The sequence below is a fragment of the Monodelphis domestica genome, chromosome 4, assembly GCF_027887165.1.
Source record: "Monodelphis domestica isolate mMonDom1 chromosome 4, mMonDom1.pri, whole genome shotgun sequence".
Taxonomy (NCBI): domain Eukaryota; kingdom Metazoa; phylum Chordata; class Mammalia; order Didelphimorphia; family Didelphidae; genus Monodelphis; species Monodelphis domestica.
In genome coordinates, this window is record NC_077230.1 from 272,370,084 (window position 1) to 272,397,869 (window position 27,786).

Here is a 27,786-nt window from a genome sequence, read left to right on the forward strand (position 1 = left end):
TCCCTACCTCACCTGCTCCGCTGCCCCCGCAGGGCCCCCTGAGCAACGCCAACAATAGCAACAACCAAAGGGGCGAGACCTTCGTCATAGTTCCGAGGGACCCAGGAAATGGCCTGCAGGCCTTGGGGCGGGGACAGTGTGAAGGGAGGGGTCGGCTGGGGCGGGGCTGAGATGAGGGCGGGGCTCAGCCCCACCCTCTTAAACTTCAGTACATGAAGCGGCTCGTGATTCCTCCAGAAGGACGAATCTAAGCTTTTTTTCCTGCTCAGCCGCCGTAGACGGGGAATCTGTGGAGAAAACGGTTACCCGGCAACGAAGAGAAACAACCGGAACCATCGTCACCGGCAGCCGGAGAAAGAAGAGGTAAGGATGGTATCTCGTCTACTCCGTCTCCACGACTATTGGCCTCTCTTTCCCCCTTCTTACTTCGCCCTTTCGGGAAGCTCCCTGGAACCCTTAAGGAGACTGCTTCTTACATCTTAGGGCTCGGGGCAGTCTCCTTTCCGATAACGGAGATCTCCCTAGTAGCTACTCCCAGCGCCGCCGGGAAGTCAGCCTCAAAGAGGGTCGCCGCCAGCCCTCCCCTGCCAGGTCCAGGATCCATCCCTTTCTCTCCTCCGGCCCCCAAACCCCATCTCCAGCCTGACCCCGAGATCTCTCCACGAACAACTCTTTCTAAAATGATCCAAACTTCCCTCTTCCCTCCGTCACAACTCCTCCCCGTTGAGCCATACCTACAACATACCCTTCCCATTCCCCGTGGCCTCAGCTCTTAATCCAAGCCGGTCCCTCCCAGAAGGGACCTGTCCAGCCCAGCCTAAGGGACCAAAAGCTTGATTGGCGTTGCTACCCTCTTAAGAGCCGATATATACATTTGCGTCAAGATAAAAGAACGGAACAAGACAAAGCCAACAAACATAAGAACCCCAAAGCTTCTGAAATTTAAGAATACTTCCCTGAACCTTGTTTTATCCCAGAAACAGCAATTTAGCACATCTAGAGAATAACATGACTCCCTCGTGGAGAAATAGATGAGACAAAGATTGAATTTGAGGCTCTTTCATCACTTGGGCCTTGGTATGATTGAGGGCCTCTTAAGATGTACTAGTTCTAGTTCTTGAATAAAATTTTCCTACAAGTTTTTATTTTTAGACAAGACCATGATTACATCTTCTCTGAAGAGGCATTTTATAATCATAATATTTAATTAAACTGCTGGTTTACCTTAACCATTGATATATCTGGGAAGTAAGGAGGTCTCTGGTATTTTCCCCGTGTAGACCCAAAGAAATTAAAATACAAAGAGTTTTTCTTAATTACATCAAATCCACATAGTTTGTTGTAGAAATAAATTATTTGATCCACTAAGGGGTCATCTTTTGGAGTGCTCCCTTACTATTGAAGGAAAACCTACAACTTTTTCAAGGTATAGATGAGCCTGGGGTGGGCTCAAGAGAAACTGAAGTAGAGAATTATTTGTCTATCAGAAATCATTTACTGTTAAGATTTTTAATTGTACAAATGAAGTCTGGAAATAGAGGTTAAAGTCAGTGCTCTTTAATGAATCTCTGTGTACAATAGGCAGTTCCTTCTAAAGAGATGTCGATTCCATTCTCCAATACGCACTACCGAATTCCACAAGGATTTGGAAATCTTCTTGAAGGGCTGACACGGGAGATTCTGAGGGAGCAGCCGGACAATATTCCAGCTTTTGCAGCAGCATATTTTGAAAACCTACTAGAAAAAAGAGAGAGTAAGCTTAAAATGAGCCTTTTAATTTAGTGTTTGTTTTTAAGTTAGACATTAAACATCTGATTTTCAGGGGACAGTGAAATATCTCCAGTGGATTGGAAGCCAGGCCTAGAGAGAGGAATCATCCTGGGTTCAAATTTGACCTCAACACTTCCTAGCTGTGACCTGGGGCAAGTCAACCCCTATTACCTAGACCTTGCCACTCTTCTGCCTTGGAGCCAATACACAATATTAATTCTAAAATGGGAAGAAGAGTTTAAAAAAAGAAAAAGAAAAGAAATGTGTTTAAGGAAACCCCCAAGACAGGTGATATTCTAATATAAGTTTTTGGCATTTGATATAGTAGTCAAAAATATGTGCCTCTTCAAGTTGATATCCTTCCATTAGAAGAGATTTCTTATGTGGGTTTCACTGTATTCCATTTTACTCATTTTAACTTGTTTCTTTTTGTCCTTCATATTTGGTCTTTCAAGGTCTTATTTAGATCTGCTCCTCAGCTTTCAAATAGACTAACTAAATCATTGGCTATCTCTCCTATTCTGAAAAACCTTCTGAAAGAAATTGAATTCCTAACATATCTAGATATTTCTCATTTTTAAAGTAGACTGTTCTGTAACAGAGAATACTATAAAGTTTAGATTAAATGGGACATAATTGTGCTTTTCTAGGTTTATTTTGAACAGTCCCACACCAAAAGTGAGTACTTTCCTTTAAAAAGGAAACCACCCAACTCTATAAGGTCAGCCACTTTTGTTGTTCCATTCCTTCCCCCCACAACTTCCCCACCCCATATCCTTAAGACCTTATTCCTACCTAGAGACAGGAAGGGGTCTACCTTTTCAGCCAATGATTTGGGGGAGGGGGAACAAGCAAATCTATTTCATTTCTATCTTTAGAACTCTCCAAATTATCACCCATATAAGTTAATAGGATCATGCACCTATGAATGATTGGTAGGAGCCAAAAGTTATACTGAAACCGAATCCTGACTGAGACAAGCTCTCTGTTTAAGCTACACCAATCAATATCCTTGATGAAATTAATCTAACAGTGGAGTAAGGTGACTGGGAAAATCCACGTTTCACAAGGGTCTTGTTTTAGTTCAGTTTAGCGAGAAAGGGAGACCAATACAATTCAAGTAGCATCCCTCCTACACTTCACAAAGTTCCAATTCTTGCCCATTCCCAGCATTGTTAGGTGCCTCTGCCCCACCCATTTTTTTCTGTACATCACAGATCATTTCAACATTTAATTGTGATTGTATCATGAAAATGACTGAAAGTTAGCTGCCTTTCAACACTTTGATATATTCTCTGGAGGAAAAAAAAGAGAAGAGAGGGAAATCTTTGGCTTTGGCCTAAGATGGGAAGTGTCATGAGCAATAACTTAATTTTGTTAATACATTAATTTTATGAGTTAAAGCAATGCAAAAACTTTATTCATTTATGTAATTTTAGAACTCATTAGCCTTCCATTACAAAAATATTGAGTCACTATTTCCAGATAACAGTAATTAAAGCAATTCCAGATTAATGGTCTGTAGGTACTAGTCTTTCAACTATTTAAATACATCCAGCTTCTGCTGATACAGATCATAGCCTCTTCTACATCTTAATAATAGATTGCTTCATTAATTGCCAATGCTGAAAAAAAAGCACCACCTGGTAGCCAACATAATTGTGATATGCCTCTTTGAATTTAGTTAGATTGGAACCTTATGCTTTACTGACATAGAATTTTAGAACCAAGGATCACTTCCAAACTATGTGTCATCAGAATAGGATTTAAGTATAACCAGACTAATAAAAGTCCATGTCCATGAAATGTAAACTGTCTAGCCCTTTCCAAATTCTTAAAAAAAAAAAAGAAATTAACAATTTTTTAAAAGGGAGTAAAGAGATTAGTTAGGTCCTTTCCAGATAAAAGAGAACATTGTAGAATAAAAAGAACCAAATGATTTTAATGACTGATTTAAAAGAGAAGTCATGATTCCAAAATAAACTACTTTCTTTCTCTACTGGTCTTTCTTTTCTACTTTACTTTCACCTCTTCCTTTTTCCAACTATATCTCCTTGTCATGTTTTTAAAAACAACCCAAATCCCTACCAAAATATTTTTAGATTATTGTGTTATAAGGTTATTTATTAGGATATTGTAAACTTTTGTCTGTTAATTTCTTTGCATCTTTTTTTTGGACTGACCCTGTGATTATATTGGTATTAAGAATTTCCTATTAGGAAATTCCTTCTACCAATATAGATGGGCACCTAGAGAATTCTCTGGGGAATTATTGAGAAAGTAGATTTGACCAGAGTCAGTTATATTCCCAGTATGGAAAGATATGAATCTAGCTCTCATTGGCTTTGAAGCCAGCTATCCATCTGCTGTGTCAACACTGCCATGACTTTTACATCATAATATGCAACATAAGTCGTTCAGAGGTTTTACAGGACTGTATTTTTATCTGCCACATAGCAATTCATGGAAATAATAAAATTTAATAATATTAACCACCCAAATCCTCAGAGATCCATCTTAGGGATCTTTCTCTTTTACTAAAAGTTTTGGCTAAAACAGTATAGAAGGCTGTATAATATAGCTCTCTTCTTTAGGTATTAAACCAATTACCAACTTTTTTGTATTGATCTTCTTTTCACTTTCATTTTTCTCCTTATCTCTTTTTATTTCCAGCCCCATTTAAACCCCACAACATAAAATGATTATTTCCCCATTATGACAATATTATGTGGGGCACAGTAAGGTAACCAAGTATAAAGTTGGTAGCCAGTGTGTTGTACTTAGATAGACCTGTATTCAATTCCTGCCTCCAACATATACTAGCAATTTGACCCTAGGAAAGTCACCTATTCCCTCTCCACTTTAATTTCCTCATATGTAAAGTAGGAATAATAATACAGCACCTCCCTCAGATCAAATAAGATAACATATGAAAGGTGCTTCGTAAACCTTAAAGTGCCATATAAATGCTAGCTATTATTATTAATAGATGCCACCTCTTGCAGTAGGCATATACCAATGTATTCCTGGCTGTAAAAATAACTATAATTTGACAAAAGAGCTTGCTTTAAATTTATTCTGAATTTACCTGAACAAACCCACAATAATTCTTCATTTCTCTTCCAGAAACCAATTTCGATCCAGCAGAATGGGGGGCTAAGGTAGATGACCGCTTCTACAACAACCATGCTTTCAAGGTATGGCTCTCTGATGCTATTGACCTTAGCTCTGTCTTGCTGTCCTAGCTAAATCTTTGTAGATATTAGTTTCTCTTGAAAATTAAAAAATGGAACACATATCATAAAATTAGATATTTAAAATGGCTTTTTTTCTGACCATAAATCCTATTCTAAAAGATTCCAAACTTATACACTTACTTGGCTTATACTAAATATAGACCTAAACAGAAAAAGAACGTTCATGCAATTTCTACAAGTAATTCATACAAAAATTCTAAGCCATTATTTCCCCCTTATTGTGATGGATTTACCTTGCTCAGTCCATACTTTGTACATTTGTCCCTCCCCTTAAAAGAACATAACCAGCTCTATGACTTTAAACAAGTCATTTAGATGCCTTTGAACCACAGTTCCCTCATCTGTAAGATGGAAGGTTTAGATGATTTTCAGAGCCCCTTCCAACTTTAGAATTCTCTAATTCTGCAATCACATACTGGTATTAAGGATACAGAGCCTAGAATGATGGAATAGAATTTTTCTCTATTTGGAATAATTGGACCATACAAAGATTGGACCCACTACTAGTCAGGTGATTATTTGATATTTATGCTATTATAAAGGAAGCTTCAAATATAAAATGAGATGTTTATAAAGGTATTGGAGGTGAGTTTAGAAGTGATGACCTTATCCTGGGAAGAGTATCTTGTTAAGTGGATTTGAAACCAGGCAAGGGAACCTTCTTTTGGACACAACACTTGCTAATTTAGCAAATATGCTTTGCATAACTAAACACAGTATCCTAGATATAGTTGAAGGAGAGATTGTAGCAAAATTTATCACCCGCCTAGCCCTGGACACTATGCCTTTCTTAATACAACCAAAACCTATATTGCCTTTTTTTGACTGTCATATCATACTAGTAACCAATATTTGCCTTGCAGTCTATTAAAATCCCAAGATATTTTTTCATAAGAAAAGCATGCTAACTATGTCTCCCTATTCCATACTTCTGAAATCAATTTTTTTAAATCACAGATTTTTACATTTATTCATATTACATTTCATTTATTAGATTAAACTCAATTTCCTAGTCTTTCATGATTTTTTTGGATACTCTCATCCAATATGTCTACCATCCCTTTTGTCTTTGTAATTATCTTCAAATAAAAACAGTAAACATAATGGCAATCGAGCACAAATACCTAGGATGCTCAACTAAGACAAATTTACATTAAACCACTGAGGACTGTTCTTTGGGTCTTGCCATTTAGCCAGTTCTGAATGCAACTTTATTAACATCTAGCATGTATTTCTACTTTTCACAAGTATAAGAGGAAAATTTCTCTCAAATATCTTGTTAAAATCTAGACAACTTTTATATACAGAATTTTACTGATCAACTCATAGCCCTATCAAAGGAAGTGAGATTTGTCTGGCGTGATGCGTTTTAATGAAGCTATTCTTGCTCTTTTTAATCAATACTTCATTTTCTAGACATTTACCAACCATCCCTTTAATTATTACCTAATTTTTCAAGGAATATCATAGCCAGTACTACTGGCTTATAGTTGGCATACTATATTCTTTTCCTTTTTTTGAAAATTAGAACATTTGCTCTTCAGTTTTGCATTATCCGTTAGGCTCTCTACAACCTCCTTTTTTTAAAAAATTCAGGTTTATTTCATTTTTAGTTTCAACTTCTTTCCCTCTCTTAACTCCCTCACTCATTGAGAAGACATGAAATTCAAAACCAATTATAAATATGAAATCACACAAAACAAATTTTGGTATTGACAATATCCTGGAAGAGGGAGAAGAAAAAATAAGCTTTATTCTGAACTCTGAATCCATGGAGATACATAGTATTTTTCATTGTGAGCACTTTGGAATTGTGGGTCATTGTATTGATCAGAGTTAGCTAAGTCTTTCACAATTCATTATCTTTACAATATTGCCATTTCTGTGTAAATTGTTCTTCTGGATCTGCTTATTTCACTTTGCAATCAGTTCATGTAAGTCTTCCCAGATTTTTCTCAAATTATCCCCTTCATCACTCTTATAGCACAGTAGTATTCCATTACATTCTGTGAAATTTAGATGAACTCCACCCTACTTATTCTTTAGAATTTTAGCCACCAGGAATGTATACACCCCCCACTTAAGGATTAAGTGTGGGGGAGGAAGGTCTATGACCCACGTGTGCTAGCAAGTGACAAATCAGAAACAATTGACTTGACCCCTGGGCAGGCCAAAATCAAGTTTAAACCACCATTGGTACACATACCAGCACAGGAAGTGACGCAAAGAATTGCCTTTAAATTTCGTGGTCACTTCCTGTGAGGGGGTCTTCACCTTGGAACTTGACTGTAGAGTAGCTCTGACTTGAGATCTCAGACTGCTTCCTTTCTTTTGTTTTGTTGTTTTAATTTTATTTAATTTATTAATTTAGAGCATTCCAGGATTACAGAAATCATGTTCTTTCCCTCCTCTCCCCGCAACCTCCTCCCATATCTGATGAACAATTCCATTGGGTTTTACATGTGTCTTTGGTCAAGACTTATTTCCATATTATTGATATTTGCACTAGGGTGATCATTTAGGGTTTATAACCCTAATCATATCCCCATTGACACATGTGATCAAGCAGTTGTTCTTCTTCTGTGTTTCTACTCCCACAGATTTTCCTCTGGATGTGGATAGTGTTCTTTCTCATAAGCCCATCAGAAATGTCCTGGATCATTGCATTGCTGCTAGTAGAGAAGTCCATTACATTTTATTGTACCACAATGTATCAGTCTCTGTGTACAATGTTCTCCTGGTTCTGCTCCTTTCACTCTGCATCACTTCCTGGAGGTTGTTCCAGTCTCCATGGAATTCCTCCACTTTATTATTCCTTTTAGCACAATAGTATTCCATCACCAACAGATACCACAATTTTTTCAGCCATTCCCTAATTGAAGGGCATCCCCTCATTTTCCAGTTTTTTGCCATAACAAAGAATGTGGCTATAAATATTCTTGTACATGTCTTTTTCCTTATTATTTCTTTGGGGTACAAACCCAGCAGTGCTATGGCTGGATCAAAGGGTAGGCAACAGACTGTTTCCCTTTGGACTGTCACACGGTGATTGAAAAGGCTGACTCCCTTTTCTTGGCTTTTTCTGGAGACGCTAGCCTCTGGAGAGGCCTCTCATCTTGGAGGAGGCTTCATGGCTGGAAGCTGTGTTAAATTTAATCCTCAACCCCTCCCCCACCACCCTTTGCTTGGGGCCTCTGAATTCCTGCCTGGTTCAGACAAGGCTGGAGCAGCCATCTCTCTCATTTCCTTAATTTCTTCTCTCTATTTTTAAATAAACTACCATAAAAGCCATTCTGACTTGAGTAATTCATTGGGATTTAGTAGTTAAATCCCTGGTGACCAACTTAAAATATATTCAGTTCAACCATAATTTTTACCCCTTACAATTCTTATACCATAACTTGTTTAGCCATTCCCCAGTTGATGAACCATCCCCCTCACTTTCTAATTCTATACCATCTCTATCTTTCAAAAGTCAGTGAGAATTGCTTAGCAATCATCTCTGCCAGTTCTTTCAGTTCATCTGGACCAAATGGCTTGAATTCAGTAAAAATAGCTGTGATGCCCTTCCTATTTCCTCATATACGTTTTGTTTGAACTATTTTTCTCCATTATTTTACCTGCAAATCTACCTACAAAGAAAACAGAAGTAAAAGTAAGAGTTGAATAGCTACACATTCTTTCTGCCCTATTATCATTATCCTATCCTATACATATATGTATATATAACATTTATATACATATCTTATATATTTATTCAATTCTCTCTTCCTTTACATACATATATAACATACATAGTTATCATCACCTATCATCCCCTGTACCTTAATATATTGAACATTTATAGTTTTCATTATCGAAGAACATTATCTATATAAAGATATATTTAACTTGCTTTACCATCATCAGCTCAGAATGAGCTTTAGCATTTTTTACAATATTATTATATGATTGTGTCACACTTGTATATTCATCCTTTGTTAGCTACCATTGCATTCCATCTTTGATATGTTTCTTTTTAAAATTTAAATTGGTCAGTGAGTTTCCTTTTGTATGCCCATCAATCTCTAGTCTTTGATCATCTTTTATTCTGTATTGGAATTATTTCTTAGTATCAGAATTTTTTTAGAACTTCTCTCAGGCTGATTTCTTCTGTGGAATTTTAGTCTCTGTAACCCTACCTATTCTTTTTCTGAACCTTTTGAAAAAATCTGCTCTCCTAAAATACATGGTACACATCATATTTTGCCCAGCTTTCCCATCCTTCGCCATCATAAACTCTAACATAGAGTAGTCACTTCCCCCATAATTCCCATCATTTCTTCTCCATCAGCTAGTTCTTTCTTGTTATTGAGAATCAGATACAGAAGGGAAACCCCCTTCACTGATTTCTGTGCCATTTGAAGGATAATTATTAAGGCAAGTTAAGAACTTGTAAGCCTCTATACTTTTTTTCGTAAAGAGCTCAGGAAAATACATGCATAATTGAGATACAATAACTAATATAATAAAATCATAGATGTAGTCCTGAAAAAGACCTTAGAATCCTTTGGGTACATATTTCCTTGTCAGGCTTTTAATCTGTTTTCTGAATTACTTATAAGAATTCCTCTTTCTATCCAAGCTATACCTTCAGAACAAAATTGTTTCGGCTTTCTTCCTTCATCCTACTGCATTCCACCAAGCTTTCCTTTATTTGTTCTTGGATATATTCTCACTTGTATCTTCTTAATATATAGTATCATTCTGCTTTATCCACCTTTTATAATATCATGTTTCTTTTAAATGCTTTCCAGAGCCACATTCCTATAAATGTGATTCTACCACATCTTAATAAAATATGTGAAATTATTTTATTTGCCTCAATTCATTGAGCTTTCTAATAGTACACCAATGTAGAAGCATCTGGAACCATAGATTTTATTATTCCTTTCTTATATCTTTAGAATATCTGGGTATCTCTATTACTCTTCTTGCCATGTTGTTCTCTCCAAGGACCTTGCTTGATATATTTTATCTGTTTTCTACCTTCCCCTTCCTTCTCAATTTTAAGGTCCATAGGATTTTTTTTCATGATTTCAGGCAACAACCAAAACTAGAAATTTTTCAAAAATAGTTTCGGGTGAGGGCAACAATGCCAGAAACAGGACAAGCCAATCATAGCTTCAGTACTACTTAGACTTAAACTGAACCCATGCTTCTCAACTGCTTACCATCTCCCAAGTGCTATCACCAACACATTGTATCCTTTTCTGGAGTCTACCTACCCCTGCAACCTCCTTGAAGCACAGGCTATTGGAGGACCACAGTGCAATTTAATTCAACAAGCATTTATTAGATTCCTGCTGTTTGCAAGAAACTAGATATTGGAAATAAAATTGGCAAAATCACCCTCAAGGCTTATATTCTTCTAGGGATTTACAACATGTTCACAAATAAGTAAATACAAAGTATTTCAGAAGTAAATGAGGGAAAGCACTAATGACTATTGGTGATCAGATCAAGAAAGGCCTTGTAGAAGTAGTAGCACCTAAACTGAAACCTGAAGAGAAAGTAAGAGATTCTAGGCTAAGAGGCTAAATTGGGATAAAAGAAAATTCCAGACATGAAAGACAGCTTTTGCAAAAAGCATAAATGCAAGGGCAGCTAGGTGGCTCAGTAGATATAGTCCAGTAGATATAGTCAAACATTTCCTAGCTGACTGGGCAAGTCATTTAGGGCCCCCCCCCCTTGTCTAACCCTTACAACTCTCTTGTCTTGGAACCAATATATAATATTAATTCTAAGTCAGAAGGTAAGGGTTTTAATTTTAAAAGGCACAAAGGCATGAAATAGAATGACTTAAGAAGGCTTAGTCAGAGAGATGGGAAGAGAAACTAATGTCTTCCTCAGTAAAGACCAAGGAAAAGCACAATAGCCACCAATAAAACACTGTAGGATAGTTAATAATAATTATAATAACAATAATATCACTGGCATATATAAATTACATGTATGTATATATGTAAGATTGTAGAGAGAGCACATGTGCTTTGAGGTATTTTACATGTTATTTCATTTGATCTTCACAACAACCCTGTGAATGTAGATACAATTACCATCTCCATTTTACATATGAGGAAATTAAGATTAAGAAAGTTTAAGTGACTTCCCCAGAAATAAACAGCTAAATTAGTACCTGAATCCGGATTTGAACTTAGGTCTTCCTGACTCAAAGTCTAGCATTCTATCCCTTGTACTGCCTACCTACCAGCCATATTGTCTGATGATATGCCACTATTATAATCCAGGTTAATTATTTTACAAATGTAGTAGAAAAGATATGGAAGGAACAGTATGCAATGGCAATAGTAGTAATCCTTTAGACTGTAGGCAGTAATAATTCAGATTGTCACAAAAGCCACAATAGTGAAGAGGTAATAGTACAAGTGTTTCACATACTTCATTTTACTGATGATGAAGGGTGACCCTAAAAATGATCATTTCTAGATTATGGGGATGAGGATGAGAGAAAAGGCACCACACACATACAGTCCCTAGACATGCACTGGACCCTTTAAAGCCCCAGTCTATTTCAGGCAAATACATTTTTCTTTTTTTTGTTAGGTATGTTCCATCTTTGACCAAAAGCCTTCCATTACTATGCTTTAAACTTTAATCCAAAAATCCAAATCCTGTTCTCAGATACCATCTATTTAATCAGCTTACTGATCACTTTCCAAATCTGTTAGTCTTCTAAAGTCTTTGTTTCCAATTGGTGGCACTAATTAAAACATGCTTTATAACTCCAAGGTCTTAAGTTTCATGCCCAGCATTTTTGGATTCCTTTTTGTCAGGATGGATAGTTGTGTTCATATGAATCATGAGAAGTGGATAATAGTCATTTGGCCTGGCAAGTCTTCTAAATGGTTTTTATCAGATCTTAAATAGAGGCCATGGGGAAAATTAATATTGTCATTACATTGACAAATAGATGCATCAAGTCCCTGCTTAGGGAATCAAAAATCTAGAATTCTACCAGCAACCCATTCCTTTTGGGTGACTTTTCCTTAAAACTTTAGTTCAAGGGACCTATTCTTTCTCTGAATCCTTTGAAAACTGGTCTGCCTATCAAATTATGTTCAATTTCCTTCACAATTCCAAAGTCCTCCAAATCACTTCCACTATCCTCCTTTTCTTCATTCAGTTCAAATCCTTCTCCCATATAAACAATCTTCTGCCCAACAAACTGAAAGTAGCAACCGACATTTTTTCTGTGTATAGAAAATCCCTGTATTCTTTCAGAGCAAAAGTTCTTTCATTTAGCCTTCACCCACAAATTTCATCCACCTGTCATCTGATGGACCTTATGGATACCTTATACCATGTATAGACAAAATGGTGTTTAGTTGGTATTTCTCTGAGATTTGAGCACTTCATGGTACATAATATTATTGACATATGATATAAAGCAATGTTTTAGAGCTGATCACCAAAAAAAGAGGAAAGTCCTTACTGGAACTGAGCAACAATCTTCCAAAATGAGAAATTTAATCATTTTTACTGATTTATTGTATGGGTTGCTTGTTTATCCATATTTCTTTTCACATTTTCAACATTCTTCCTCTTTTTGCCTGCTTCAATTCATTTCAACCCAATAAGTATTTAATAAGCTCCTGCTATGTGTAAGTAATGTGATTTCCTAATTTTACTTATTTAAATTTTTCTTTGATGCCTAGTATTCAATTTACTTTATTCTTTAGAACTTTTGGGCATTTTGACTTGGTGTTGTAAGCCTTACCTAGTTGATCTCTCTCTAGGATGAACCACCAGAAAAAAGTGAAACCCAAAAAATCCAACCTGAAAAAGTTGCAATTGAAAAAGAAACAATGCCTCAGGAAACAGTAAAAGAGAAAGAGACACAAGTATCATTTGTGGTGAGTTATTTTTTGCAAGTCATTCAAGATTTGCCTCAAACTAATAGTATCTTTTTGTTACCCAATTTATATTCCCAATATTAAATCTAATCCCAATATTAATCCAATCTATTATCTATAATAGTTATAAGGTACTTTTATGTACAAATTATTAAACATCAGTATGATCTAATTAAGATATTTTCAACCATGCCTAGTTATGCTTGCTTGTGTTTATACTGTTAATAAATACAAATACAAATAAACTCATGGTTTATTTGTAGAAGTTTTTTGTTTTCAGAAGTAATGGGATAGATTGGACAGGAAAAATGAGAGCCTAACATGCCATAATTAAGAGTTTGAGCTCAATTTAATATAGGCAGTAGAAAATCATCAAAGGTTGTTTAGTATTTATATTATGAAAGCAAAATTACTCTATCATCAGCATAGAAGTCAGTTTGGGTATATAAAGAGAGATAAATGAAGATAAGGTGAATTTTAGAGCCACAGAAATAATTAAAAGTCAGGATAAAACTATCACCTAAGACAAATTAGGAAGACATTAGGAAAGATCTGACCTACCTGGCTTTTGGTCTAAATGTAGAGAGATGCAAATGCATCAATAAATAAGACCTGGGTGCAATTGTGTTAGGGCTGCAGCATTTTACCCCATGGGTGGTATTAGTGTCAGATGGCTGATAAGGGCAAGACTTTAGGCCCTCTGCTTGACCTGGACTTGACCCTAAATGACTTGACTTGATATGGGGTCCGCAAATGAGGACAACTGAGCATACATGGTAAGTATAGTCCCAAAGAGACAGGGTTGTCCTGGTTGTGATCACTTGTATGTGTATAGTTCCTGGTTTCAGGTCCATGGTGTCTTCTGGAACCTTAATGAATGAGAGTGTTTGTGGTAGCAGTAATGCTAGAGGGGCCTAGGCACAGCTCTGGGACAAAAAGGAATACCTAAGGTCACTCATAAAACAATGTATATGCAGAGGAGCAGTGATGACACCTGGCCTTGGATCATAGCATATTGGAAGAACCAAAAAGGCAAAGCCTTTGAATAAAAAAATGTTTAAAAAAAAGAAGGCTGAGATATTATCTCCAATACTGTGGGGCAGCATTGGCAAACCCTTTAGAGATCATATGCCCAAACTGCACCTTCAAGCTGCTTGTGAGCCCACTTGCATTACCCCAGAGAGCAGAAAGAGGAAGTGCTCTCACTGGGCTACTGGACAGAGGAGCAGACATGCAAAAAATGTCCTCAGACTGGAGGAATCCCATGCGAACTGGAACGAACTCCAGGAATTGATGCAGAGTGAATGGAGTAGAACCAGGAGAACTTTATGCACAGAGACTGATTCATTGTGGTCCAATCGAATGTATTAGACTTCTCTACTAGCTGCAATGAAATGATCCAGGACAATTCTGAGGGACTTATGAGAAAGAACACTATCCACATTCAGAGGAAGAACTGTGGGAATAGAAAGAAAAACAACTGCTTGCTCATATGAGTTGATGGGGATATGGTTGGGGGTATAGACTAAACAATCACCCTAGTACAAATATCAATAATATGGAAATAGGTCTTGACCAAAGACACATGTAAAACCCAGTGGAATGGCTACAAGAGGGGGTGGGGGGAGGGAAGGGAAAGAACATGAATCTTGTAACCATGAAAAAATATTCTAAATTAATTAAATAAAATTTTCCAAATTAAAAAATTGTCCTCAGAAGCAGTGTTGAGGGGGAATGGAAAGCCCCCTCTGGCACACTGGAGTACTTGTGCCACATCTTCGCCAACATGGCTCCAGGAGCAGGAGCCTAACCTTAACACCCAAGAAATAGGCCATTTAAAAAATGAGTGAGAATACTATTGTGCTAAAAGGAATAATAAAGTGGAGAAGTTCCATGGAGACTGGAACAACCTCCAGGAAGTGATGCAGAGCAAGAGGAGCAGAACTAGGAGAACATTGTACACAGAGACTAATACACTGTGGTATAATCGAACGTAATGGACTTCTCCATTAGTGGCGGTGTAATGTCCCTGAACAACTTGCAGGGATCCAGGAGAAAAAAACACCATTCATAAGCAAAGGATAAACTATGGGAGTGGAAACACCGAGAAAAAGCAACTGCCTGAATACAGAGGTTGAGGGGACATGACAGAGGATAGACTCTAAATGAACACTCTAATGCAAATACTATCAACAAAGCAATGGGTTCAAATCAAGAAAACATCTAATGCCCAGTGGACTTACGCGTCGGCTATGGGGGGTGGGGGGGAGGAAAAGAAAATGATCTATGTCTTTAACGAATAATGCTTGGAAATGATCAAATAAAATATATTTTTTAAAAAAAGAGTAAATAAGAAAGGCCATTGTCTAGGACACACACACACAATGTCTTGGGGCATGAGGTGAAGGCACAATAAAAAGTATGTTTTGCTATGAAAAAAAAATGAGTGAAAAAATAAAGAACCTGACCAGAAATAGTTACTATGGTGATAGAGAAGATCAGGGTCCAAACTCAGAAGGCAGTGAAGTCAAAATAGCTGTTTGTAAAGCTTCAAAGAAAAATGTTAAATATCAGAAGCCCCAAAAGAGTTTTTGGTGGAAAAGTTTTAAAAGAACTTTAAAAACTAAACAAGAGAGATGGAGGAAAATTTTGGAAAAGAAATAAAAAATAATGCAAGAAATTATAAAAAGTCAACCAACTAGAAAAGGAGATTTAAAAACTTACTGAAGAAAATAATTTCTTAAAAACTGGAATTGAAAGAGATTGAAAGTTAATTACTTCATGAAGACACCCAAGAAATAATAAAAATCAAAAGAAGAAAAAAATAGAAGAAAACATGAAATATCTTATTGAAAAAAGCAAACTGGCCTGGAAAACAGAGTGGTGGGAGATAATATGAGAATTGTTAAGACTACCTGAAAGGTATAATTAAAAAAAGAATCTAGACATTATACTTCAAAAAGTTATTATGAGGAAATGCCCTGAAGTCTTAGAAAAGAAGTTTTACCTGAGGGTAAAATAGAAATTGAAAAAATCTACCAATCACCCCTAAAAGAGATCCTAAAATGAAAACTCACAAGAATGGCATGACTAAGTTTTTTTTTTAACTTTTACCTTCTTAGTATCAATTTCTAAGATAGAAGAATGGCGGTATTAGGTGATTTGCTCAGAGCCACATAGCTAGGAAGTGTCTGAGGCAAGATTTGAACCCAGCTCCTCCCAACTCCAGGCCTAAAACACTATTGATTGTGCTATCTAGCTGCCCCTTATAATTTGAGTTTCAAAGTTCCCAGGTCAAAGAGAAAACATTATAAGCAACTAAGAGAAACAATTCAAATATTGTAGAACTGCAGTAAGGATAGCATAAGATTTATATAGCCTCTACATTAAAAGACCAAAGGGCATGGAATATGATTTTCTGAAAGGCAAAGGAGCTGAATTTGCAACCAAGAATTACCTACCCAGCAAAGCTAAGTATAAATCCTGCAAGGGAAAAAAAAAAATAGATATTTGATTAATTAAAAATCCTAAGTAAAATACTTGTTTAGGAGACTACCACAATATATCAAAAAGATAATACATTGTAACCACATCAGATTTAAACCAGGAATGCAGGGCTAATTCAATATAAGGGGAACTATTCAAGAACAAAAGTATTAAAATAATTAAAATAATAATATATCAATAGAAACAGAAAAGACTTTTGACATAGTACAGCACTCATTCCCATTTAAAACACTTGAAAGCACAGGTATAAATATATTTTTCCTTAAAATGATAAGAAGCATCTGCCCAAAACTGTCAATAAACATTATCTGGAAAGGCTAGAAACCTCCCTAATAAGATCAGAAGTGAAAGAAGGTGCCCATTATCACAGCTATTATTCAACATCTTAATAGAACTGCTATATAGAAATAGCAATAAGAAGAAAATAAATTAATGGAATCAGAATAGGATTAAGAAATAAAACTAATGGTATGTATGCTTGGAAAATCCTAGAGATTCAACTAAAAAATTAGTTGAAACAATTTTAGCAATGTAGCAGTAGCAGCAGGATACACCAACATAAATCATCTGCATTCCTAGATATCACTAACAAAGCCCTGAAAAAAGAGGTAGTAAAAGACACTTCATTTAAAATAACTATCGACAATATAAAATACCTATGAGTACACCTACCAATTCAAACTCAGGAACTCTTAAGAACATAATTATAAAAAGCACTTTTTATACAAATTATGTCCAATTTCAATAATTGAAATGGTATCAGTTGTTCATGGGTAGGTTGAGCCAATATAATAAAAATTATAGTTCTTCACATAGACTAATCATTTACTGTTGAGTACCATGGTAATCAAATTACAAATATATATGTATTTTTTTTTTATTGAGCTAAAAAAATAATGAAATTCATTTGGAAAAAAACAAAATTTCAAGGATATCAAAGAAATTAATGAAAAAATGTAAAGGAGATCTAGCAGTATATCAGATCTCAAACTATATCATAAGACAGCAAATATCAAAATTATCTGGTCCTGACTAAGAAATAGAATGGTGTAATATGGGTTAATAATTATAGTAACATTGAATTTGATAAATGTCAAGATATAAGCTTTTGGAGTAAAAACTCTCTTATTTGGTAAACATTGCTGGGAAGATTAGAAAGCAGTCTGACTAGCATAGTAATATTTTATACTGTCTACTAAGATAAGGTCAAAGTAGATACATGACTTAGACTAAAGCAAGATGATATAAGTTAGAAGGGCAAGGAACTCATTACCTACCAAATTTATGAATAGGAGAATAATTTATGAATAAATAAGCTATAGAAAGCATTGTGGGATATAAAATGAATAATTTTGTTTACATTAAATTAAAAAGGGTTTGTATAAATCAATGTAGTCAAGCTTAGAAGGAAAGCCGAAAATCAGGGTTGAAATAGGGTCTTGGATAAAGGCCTTATATGTCAAATACTTAAAGTATGAATAAAATTTATAAGTGTATAAGTCATTCTCCATTTGACAAACGATTCAAGGATATGAACAGACATTTTTGGAAGAAGAAAGCAAAGCTGTATGTAGTCATATGAAAAATATGTTCTAAATCATTATTGATTAGAGAAATGTGTAAATTAAAACAATTTTGAAATATTTCACATCTATCAGATTGACTACAGTGACAGAAAGGGAGAATGACAAATGTTGGAGGGGGGATGTGGAAAAAAATGGGATGCTAATACACTGTTGGTAGAACTGTAAAATAATCAAACAATTTTGGAGAGTAATCTGAAATACCCAAAAAGTTATAGAACTGTGTAAACCCTTTGACCCAGACCACCATTAAGTCTGTTGTCCAAGGTGGTCAGGGATAAAGAGAAAGAACCAATGTGTTCTAAAATATTTTTAGAAGCTCTCTTTGTAGTGGCAAAGAACTGGAAATTAAGGAAATGTCCATCAATTGGAAAGTAGCTGAATAAATTTTAGCATATAATTGTGATGAAATACTTCTGTGCTATAAAAAATAATAAACAGGTTGATTTTAGAAAAACATGTAAAGTCTTGCATGAAATTATGCTGAGTGAAACAAGAAGAACCAAGAGAATGTTGTATGTAGCAAAGCTAAAAGTGTTTAGAGTAGCTATGAATAATAACTATATAATATGAATGTTCAAATCAATGTCAAAGGACTTAATGAAGGGAAATGCTATCCATTTCCATAGAAAGAACTTGACATATGGAAGTTCCCCACATATATCCATATCAGATGTTGCCCATTAAAAATGGGAACAAAAGGAAAGGAGGGAAACAATTCAGAACTCAAAATGTAACAAAAAATAAAATTTAAAAAGCATACTTCTTTTTTAAAATACAGTTTGGGCAACTAGGTGGCTCAGTGGATAAAGAGCCATGCCTAGATACAGGAAGTCCTGGTTACAAATCTGGCCTCAGATACCTCCTAGCACTATGACCCTGGACAAATAACTTAATTTCAATTGCCTACTCCTTACTACTCTTCTGCTTTGAAATCAATACTCACTACTGATTCTAAGACAAATAAATAAAGGGTTTATTTTATATTTTGATTAGAAAACTTCACATCCTAAAAGTACAATATAACTGTGTTGCATATGAATCAATGAAATGTTTACTATTCTGTCTGAAACTTATACCAAGCATCAATTATTATTGCTTTTTTTCCAAAATATGTTACTGTTCAAGAAAGTGTTAATTCAGAATTATTCTTTTAAATCTATATATAACTTGGCAATTATTTATTTTTGTCATGGATATATTAAAGACTGACAAAATGCCTACTCTAGGCATTTTTCATTTGGTGCATAAATGACAAGACAATATAGAAAATTACCTCGAGGCAACATTCTTTGATTGTTGCATTTTCATATGAATATAACTTTTACATCTATTTTTAGTGTATCAAAAATTAGGAGTTTTAAAAAAACCTTTTCATTTTTTTAATGAAGGAAGAACCTACTGAGGAACCTCAAAAAGAGGAGGAGGAGGAGGAGGATGAAGAGGACTTGGAAGGGCTTCTTGTTCGGGAAGGAATGCAAGATGCTGCTGTCAAAATCCAGGCAGTATTCCGGGGTCATAAGACAAGAAAGGAATATCTGAAAAAGAGAGACTCCACAGATGAAACAGCTGATGAGAATAATGAGTAAAGGGACTGTTTTTATCATAGGTAGCCAAGAAAAAAAAATTTGCCTGGATCCATCAATCCTATGTGAGGTTATCATTTTTTTTCCTTAGTAAGGGAAAGTTGATGTAGCAAAATGACATTTGTTGCTGTTGTGAGAATCTGTCATGAGTTTAATAAACATGCCACTTTAAACAAGCCAATTTAAGAATTTTTTGAGGTTGTGAGTCTCATTTGTACAAATCCCCACCTGCAGAGACCCTAGAGCTCATGAATTTTATATCTGATAAAGAATTAGTTGGCTTTCCTGTCATGATTTAAAAGACAACACTTACTATCCCTGGGTTCTGGTCTAACAACATTTCTTAGGTAAAATCACACACAGTAGATTACTTTGAAGTGAGATTGATATACTTAGCCTCACAAAGCATCTTATTCTTACAAAGCAGCAATAGGAATTAATTTGACTACAAAATTACATTAAGGGGCAAATTTACCTTCAGTTCTACACATAATCGAGTAGCCAACTTTGTGACCCTGAATTTGTTGACAAAAATTAATTGACTTGTCCACATCCAATTAAAAAGATACTTCTCTGAACCAGCACCCAATTAAAGAATAAAATAGTAGAAACTTTTCATAACACCAGTATTGATGAAGAGAACTACCACCCATCCCATAAGATTGGCTATTATATTTGTTTTCAACTACATAAAGTTTTTACACATTGTCATACATAGGGTCCAAACTATGCCTGAGCAGGAATCCCCTCTATAATACCTGACAAGTGTTAACAATTGGTCATCCAGGGGGCAGCTGGGTAGCTCAGTGGATTGAGAGCTAGGCCTAGAGATGGGAGGTCCTAGATTCAAATTTGGCCTCAGACACTTCCTGGGCAAGTCACTTGACCCCCATTGCCTAAAAAAAAAAAACAAAAAAAAAAACAATTGGTCATCCAGTCTGTCTTTTAAGTCATCTGGTGAGAGAATTCATTGCCTCTCCCTTATACTGCCTTCGAAGGCACCTAGGTGGCACAGTGGATAGAGGGATGATCCTAGAATCAAGAAGGCCTGAGTTCTAATTCCAACTTCAGGACTTACTAGTTATGTGACCCTGAACAAGTCATGTTCAACCTGTCTACCTCAGTTTCCTCAACTGTAAAATAGGGATAATAACTACCTTGGGGTTGTTGCAAGTTAATATTTATAAAGTGTTTGGCACATAGAAGACAGTAGTTCCTTACCCTCCTCCCCTCTCCCTATCACCCCTTCTATTTTTAGGAAAGTTTTCATTCTAATCAATCCAAAATCTTTCTACAACTTCCACCCCAGGATTGCAGAAGTCTAATCCTTCCACATGTCACTATAGTATCTTCCCCAAATCTTCTGCAGCCTTATCTTCAGTTTTTTTCACCACCCTCCTCTGGATATTTGTCAATATCCTTCCTAAAACATTATACTTTACATGGTCAAATCAGAGAAGAGTGGAATTGGAACTATATAACCTCCCTTAGTGTGGGCACTATATTTCTGGCACAGTGAACAGAGTACAGGACCTGAAGTCAAAGAGCTGAGTTCAAATCCATTTGTGGACTTACTAGCTAATTGTGTGGCCCTAGGCAAGCCATTTAACTTCTCTCAGCTTCAGTTTTCTCAGCTCAGGCTCTCTGCAAAATCTAACCCTACTCCCCAGTTGTCCTCTGTCCAGTGCCAAGAAGATCTCAGCTCTAGATTGCAGAAATTCACTTGGGCCACTATAGGTAGATGAGGTGGTAGTAGCACTTCAGACTGAGGAAGATGGCTGGGGCCAATTTAGACAGTTCATGTCACAATAGACAGAGGTCTGTGCTACAAAAGATCCCTTCAGAAGAGTTAGGAATAGAAAGTTGTTTTATGGTTCAAAAGTGAGCCCAGGACTTCCTGTTAAGATGGCGGCTTAGAGAAAGCTAAAGTTCAGATCTCCGGAAAACCCTTCCCGACCGATCTCAAACTATAAGCTCCTAAGGCGCCGAAATTCAAAACGATCAACAGCATAGACCCTGGGAACCCTCCTGGACCTGGACCCGGATCAAAAGGTATGGCCCCCTCAAAAGCCAGAACCTGAGATCACTCGGGCCTAAGGGGTAGGAGCGCAGAGTCCAAGGCTCCGGGAAGCCGCAGCCCCGCCCGGCTCAGAGAGCAGGGTCCTCGGAACAACAACCCTCAGGGCCTTCTATCCGAGTCCCAGTGAAAGTCACTGCCCTCAGAGCTCCCCCAGCAGAGAGCAGGCTTGTCTGAAACAACAGCAACCCTCAGGGCGGGCAAGACAGCCTCACGGGCTGGATCCTGCTATCCAAGTCTCAGCGAAAGTCCCTGCCCTCGGAGCTCTGAGAAGCCGAAGCCCATCCCCCCGCAGGCCGACGAAACAGCCTCACAGCCAGCTATTCTGAAGGCAACTTCCGGAAAGCAACCCGACCCAGAGAGCTGGGGGAGAGTGTGGCCTCCTGGTCCGACCCTTCCACTCCAGTTCCAGTGAGGCATACTCAATTTAACCCAGGGAAACCTCATAGAACCGACAATCTGCCCAGGACTAAAGCCTCTGAACACCAGACAGATATAAGAAAAGCTAATCCTTCCCATTCAGAGATGGCAAACTCCACAGAAGCACAGAAGCCCCAAAATACCAAGAAAAATAAGAAGAAAGGGGCAACTTTGGACACATTCTATGGAGCCAAAATACAAAATACAGAGGAGATAGAAGAAGATATACAAGAAAATTCTCCAAAATCTTCCAAAGGAAATGGAAACTCTCCACAAACCCATGAAGAATTTGAATCAGAAATGACCAAAAAGATGGAAGCCTTCTGGGAGGAAAAGTGGGAAATAATGCAAAAGAAATTCACACATCTACAAAACCAGTTTGACCAAACTGTAAAAGAAAACCAGGCTTTAAAGCGAGAACTAATAAAGCAAAGCCAAAACACCAAGAAATTAGAAGACAACATAAAATATCTCACCGACAAGGTGATAGATCTGGAAAATAGAGGGAGAAGAGATAATTTAAGAATAATTGGACTCCCAGAAAAGCCAGAAATAAACACCAAACTCGATATGGTGATACAAGATATAATCAAAGAAAATTGCCCAGAGATTCTAGAACAAGGGGGCAATACAGCCACTGACAGAGCTCACAGAACACCTTCTACACTAAACCCCCAAAAGACAACTCCCAGGAATGTAATTGCCAAATTCCAAAGCTATCAAACAAAAGAAAAAATCCTACAGGAAGCCAGAAAAAGACAATTTAGATATAAAGGAATGCCAATCAGGGTCACACAAGACCTTGCAAGTTCTACTCTGAATGATCGTAAGGCATGGAACATGATCTTCAGAAAGGCAAGAGAGCTGGGTCTCCAACCAAGAATCAACTACCCAGCAAAACTGACTATATACTTCCAAGGGAAAGTATGGGCATTCAACAAAATAGAAGATTTCCAACTTTTTGCAAAGAAAAGACCAGAACTCTGTGGAAAGTTTGATACCAAAAATCAAAGAGCAAGGAATACCTGAAAAGGTAAATATTAAGGAAAGGGGGAAAATGTTATCTTCTTCTTTTACTCAAACTCTCTTCTATAAGGACTACATTTATATCAATCTATGTATACCAACATGTGGGGAAAATGTAATGTATAAATAGGGGGTAAAGAAAGACCAAATAGAATAATCTTTCTCACACAAAGATTCACATGGGAAGGGGAGGGGAAGAAAACTCCTATAAGAAGGAGAGGAAGAGAGGGGTTTGTTTTTTTTTTACTTAAACCTCAATCTCAGGGAAATCAACTCTGAGAGGGAAAAACATCCAGATCCATTGAGATCTTGAATTCTATCTTACCCAACAAGGGTAGGGAGAAGGGAAAACCAAGGGGGGAAGGGGGAGAGGAAGAACAAAAAGGGAGGGAAAGAGAGGGGGGAGGGGGAGGGAACAAAAGGGGAGGGACTAAAAAGGGAAACATCAAGGGAGGGGACAAGGGGGACTGATTCAAAGTAAATCACTGGACTAAAAGGTAGAGCCGAAGAAGAAAAGGTTAGAATTAGGGAAGGCTATCAAAATGCCAGGGAGTCCACAAATGACAATCATAACTTTGAATGTGAATGGGATGAACTCACCCATAAAACGTAGACAAATAGCAGAATGGATTAGAATCCAAAACCCTACCATATGTTGTCTTCAAGAAGCACACATGAGGCGGGTTGACACCCCCAAGGTCAGAATTGAAGGATGGAGTAAGACCTTCTGGGCCTCAACTGATAGAAAGAAGGCAGGAATGGTAATCATGATATCTGATAAAACCAATGCAAAAATAGACCTGATCAAAAGGGATAGGGAAGGTAATTATATTTTGTTAAAAGGGACTCTAGACAATGAGGAAATATCATTAATCAACATGTATGCACCAAATAATATAGCACGCAAATTTCTAATGGAGAAACTAGGAGAATTGAAGGAAGAAATAGACAATAAAACCATACTAGTGGGAGACTTAAACCAACCATTATCAAATTTAGATAAATCAAATCAAAAAATAAATAAGAAAGAGGTAAAAGAAGTGAATGAAATCTTAGAAAAATTAGAATTAGTAGACATATGGAGAAAAATAAATAGGGATAAAAAGGAATACACCTTCTTCTCAGCACCACATGGCACATTCACAAAAATTGACCATACATTAGGTCACAGAAACATAGCACACAAATGCAGAAAAGCAGAAATAATGAATGCAGCCTTCTCAGATCACAAGGCAATAAAAATAATGATTAGTAATGGTACACGGAAAACCAAATCTAAAACCAATTGGAAATTAAACAATATGATACTCCAAAACCGTTTAGTTAAAGAAGAAATCATAGAAACAATTAATTTCATCGAGGAAAATGACAATGGCGAAACATCCTTTCAAACCTTTTGGGATGCAGCCAAAGTGGTAATCAGAGGTAAATTCATATCCCTGAATGCTTATATTAACAAACAAGGGAGAGCAGAGATCAATCAATTGGAAATGCAAGTGAAAAAACTCAAAAGCAATCAAATTAAAACCCCCCAGCAGAAAACCAAACTAGAAATCCTAAAAATTAAGGGAGAAATTAATAAAATCGAAAGTGATAGAACTATTGATTTAATAAATAAGACAAAAAGCTGGTACTTTGAAAAAACAAACAAAATAGACAAAGTAATGGTCAATCTAATTAAAAAAAGGAAGGAAGAAAAGCAAATTCACAGCATTAAAGATGAAAAGGGGGACAGCACCTCCGATGAAGATGAAATTAAGGCAATCATTAGAAATTACTTTGCCCAATTATATGGCAATAAATACACCAATTTAGGAGAAATGGATGAATATATACAAAAATACAAACTGCCTAGACTAACAGAAGAGGAAATAGAATTCTTAAATAATCCCATATCAGAAATTGAAATCCAACAAGCCATCAAAGAACTTCCTAAGAAAAAATCCCCAGGGCCTGATGGATTCACCTGTGAATTCTATCAAACATTCAGAGAACAGTTAATCCCAATACTATACAAACTATTTGACATAATAAACAAAGAGGGAGTTCTACCAAACTCCTTTTACGACACAAACATGGTACTGATTCCAAAACCAGGCAGGTCAAAAACAGAGAAAGAAAACTATAGGCCAATCTCCCTAATGAATATAGATGCAAAAATCTTAAATAGGATACTAGCAAAAAGACTCCAGCAAGTGATCAGAAGGATCATTCACCATGATCAAGTAGGATTCATACCAGGGATGCAGGGCTGGTTCAACATTAGGAAAACCATCCACATAATTGACCACATCAACAAGCAAACTAGCAAGAACCACATGATTATCTCAATAGATGCAGAAAAAGCCTTTGATAAAATACAACACCCATTCCTATTAAAAACACTAGAAAGCATAGGAATAGAAGGGTCATTCCTAAAAATAATAAACAGTATATATCTAAAACCAACAGCTAATATCATCTGCAATGGGGATAAACTAGATGCATTCCCAATAAGATCAGGAGTGAAACAAGGATGCCCATTATCACCTCTACTATTTGACATTGTACTAGAAACACTAGCAGTAGCAATTAGAGAAGATAAAGGAATTGAAGGCATCAAAATAGGCAAAGAGGAGACCAAGTTATCACTCTTTGCGGATGACATGATGGTCTACTTAAAGAATCCTAGAGATTCAACCAAAAAGCTAATTGAAATAATCAACAACTTTAGCAAAGTTGCAGGATACAAAATAAACCCACATAAATCATCAGCTTTTCTATATATCTCCAACACAGCTCAGCAGCAAGAACTAGAAAGAGAAATCCCATTCAAAATCACCTTAGACAAAATAAAATACCTAGGAATCTATCTCCCAAGACGTAGGAACTATATGAACACAACTACAAAACACTCGCCACACAACTAAAACTAGACTTGAACAAATGGAAAAACATTAACTGCTCATGGATAGGACGAGCCAATATAATAAAAATGACCATCCTACCCAAACTTATTTATCTATTTAGTGCCATACCCATTGAACTACCAAAATACTTCTTCACTGATTTAGAAAAAACCATAACAAAGTTCATTTGGAAGAACAAAAGATCAAGGATATCCAGGGAAATAATGAAAAAAAAACACATATGATGGGGGCCTTGCAGTCCCTGACCTAAAACTATATTACAAAGCAGCAGTCATCAAAACAATTTGGTACTGGCTAAGAAACAGAAAGGAAGATCAGTGGAATAGACTGGGGGAAAGCGACCTCAGCAAGACAGTATACGATAAACCCAAAGATCTCAGCTTTTGGGACAAAAATCCACTATTCGATAAAAACTGCTGGGAAAATTGGAAGACAGTGTGGGAGAGACTAGGAATAGATCAACACCTCACACCCTACACCAAGATAAATTCAAAATGGGTGAGTGACTTAAACATAAAGAAGGAAACCATAAGTAAATTGGGTAAACACAGAATAGTATACATGTCAGACCTTTGGGAGGGGAAAGGCTTTAAAACCAAGCAAGATATAGAAAGAATCACAAAATGTAAAATAAATAATTTTGACTACATCAAACTAAAAAGCTTTTGTACAAACAAAACCAATGTAACTAAAATCAGAAGGGAAACAACAAATTGGGAAAAAATCTTCATAGAAACCTCTGACAAAGGTTTAATTACTCATATTTATAATGAGCTAAATCAATTGTACAAAAAATCAAGCCATTCTCCAATTGATAAATGGGCAAGGGAAATGGATAGGCAGTTCTCAGATAAAGAAATCAAAACTATTAACAAGCACATGAAGAAGTGTTCTAAATCTCTTATAATCAGAGAGATGCAAATCAAAACAACTCTGAGGTATCACCTCACACCTAGCAGACTGGCTAACATAACAGCAAAGGAAAGTAATGAATGCTGGAGGGGATGTGGCAAAGTAGGGACATTAATTCATTGCTGGTGGAGTTGTGAACTGATCCAACCATTCTGGAGGGCAATTTGGAACTATGCCCAAAGGGCGACAAAAGAATATCTACCCTTTGACCCAGCCATAGCACTGCTGGGTCTGTACCCCCAAAGAGATAATGGACAAAAAGACTTGTACAAAAATATTCATAGCTGCGCTCTTTGTGGTGGCCAAAAACTGGAAAACGAGGGGATGCCCATCAATTGGGGAATGGCTGAACAAACTGTGGTATATGTTGGTGATGGAATACTATTGTGCTAAAAGGAATAATAAAGTGGAGGAGTTCCATGGAGACTGGAACAACCTCCAGGAAGTGATGCAGAGCGAGAGGAGCAGAACCAGGAGAACATTGTACACAGAGACTAATACACTGTGGTATAATCAAACGTAATGGACTTCTCCATTAGTGGTGGTGTAATGTCCCTGAACAACTTGCAGGGATCCAGGAGAAAAAAACACCATTCATAAGCAAAGGATAAACTATGGGAGTGGAAACACCGAGAAAAAGCAACTGCCTGAATACAGAGGTTGAGGTTTATGACAGAGGAGAGACTCTAAATGAACACTCTAATGCAAATACTATCAACAAAGTAATGGGTTCAAATCAAGAAAACATCTAATGCCCACTGGACTTACGCGTCGGCTATGGGGGGTGGGGGGGAGGAAAAGAAAATGATCTATGTCTTTAACG

General features: G+C 36.6%; 2 protein-coding genes across 7 annotated transcripts in view; one reads left to right on the plus strand and one right to left on the minus strand.

Moving 5' to 3' along the window:
• The window catches only part of SIAE (sialic acid acetylesterase), a 58,984-nt gene extending 58,804 nt beyond the window's left edge, over nt 1-180 (minus strand). For 3 of the 6 annotated variants that reach the window (XM_056794549.1, XM_056794543.1, XM_016433942.2), the window contains exon 1: nt 13-141. In XM_056794549.1, the coding sequence (XP_056650527.1) occupies nt 13-88 (76 nt within the window). In that variant the 5' untranslated portion in view covers nt 89-141. Of the gene's footprint in view, nt 1-7 lie in introns of all 6 variants that reach the window. The other 3 variants (XM_056794548.1, XM_056794546.1, XM_016433940.2) reach the window with 2 other exon arrangements.
• Nucleotides 181-1,594: 1,414 nt separating this feature from the next.
• On the plus strand, nt 1,595-19,808 carry SPA17 (sperm autoantigenic protein 17; the record flags this gene model as incomplete). Its single annotated transcript, NM_001032992.1, is given in 4 exon segments — nt 1,595-1,753; nt 4,897-4,967; nt 12,827-12,943; nt 19,425-19,808. Coding segments are annotated over 4 exon segments (540 nt in total). The 3' UTR covers nt 19,623-19,808.
• Between the last annotated feature and the right edge of the window lie 7,978 nt (nt 19,809-27,786).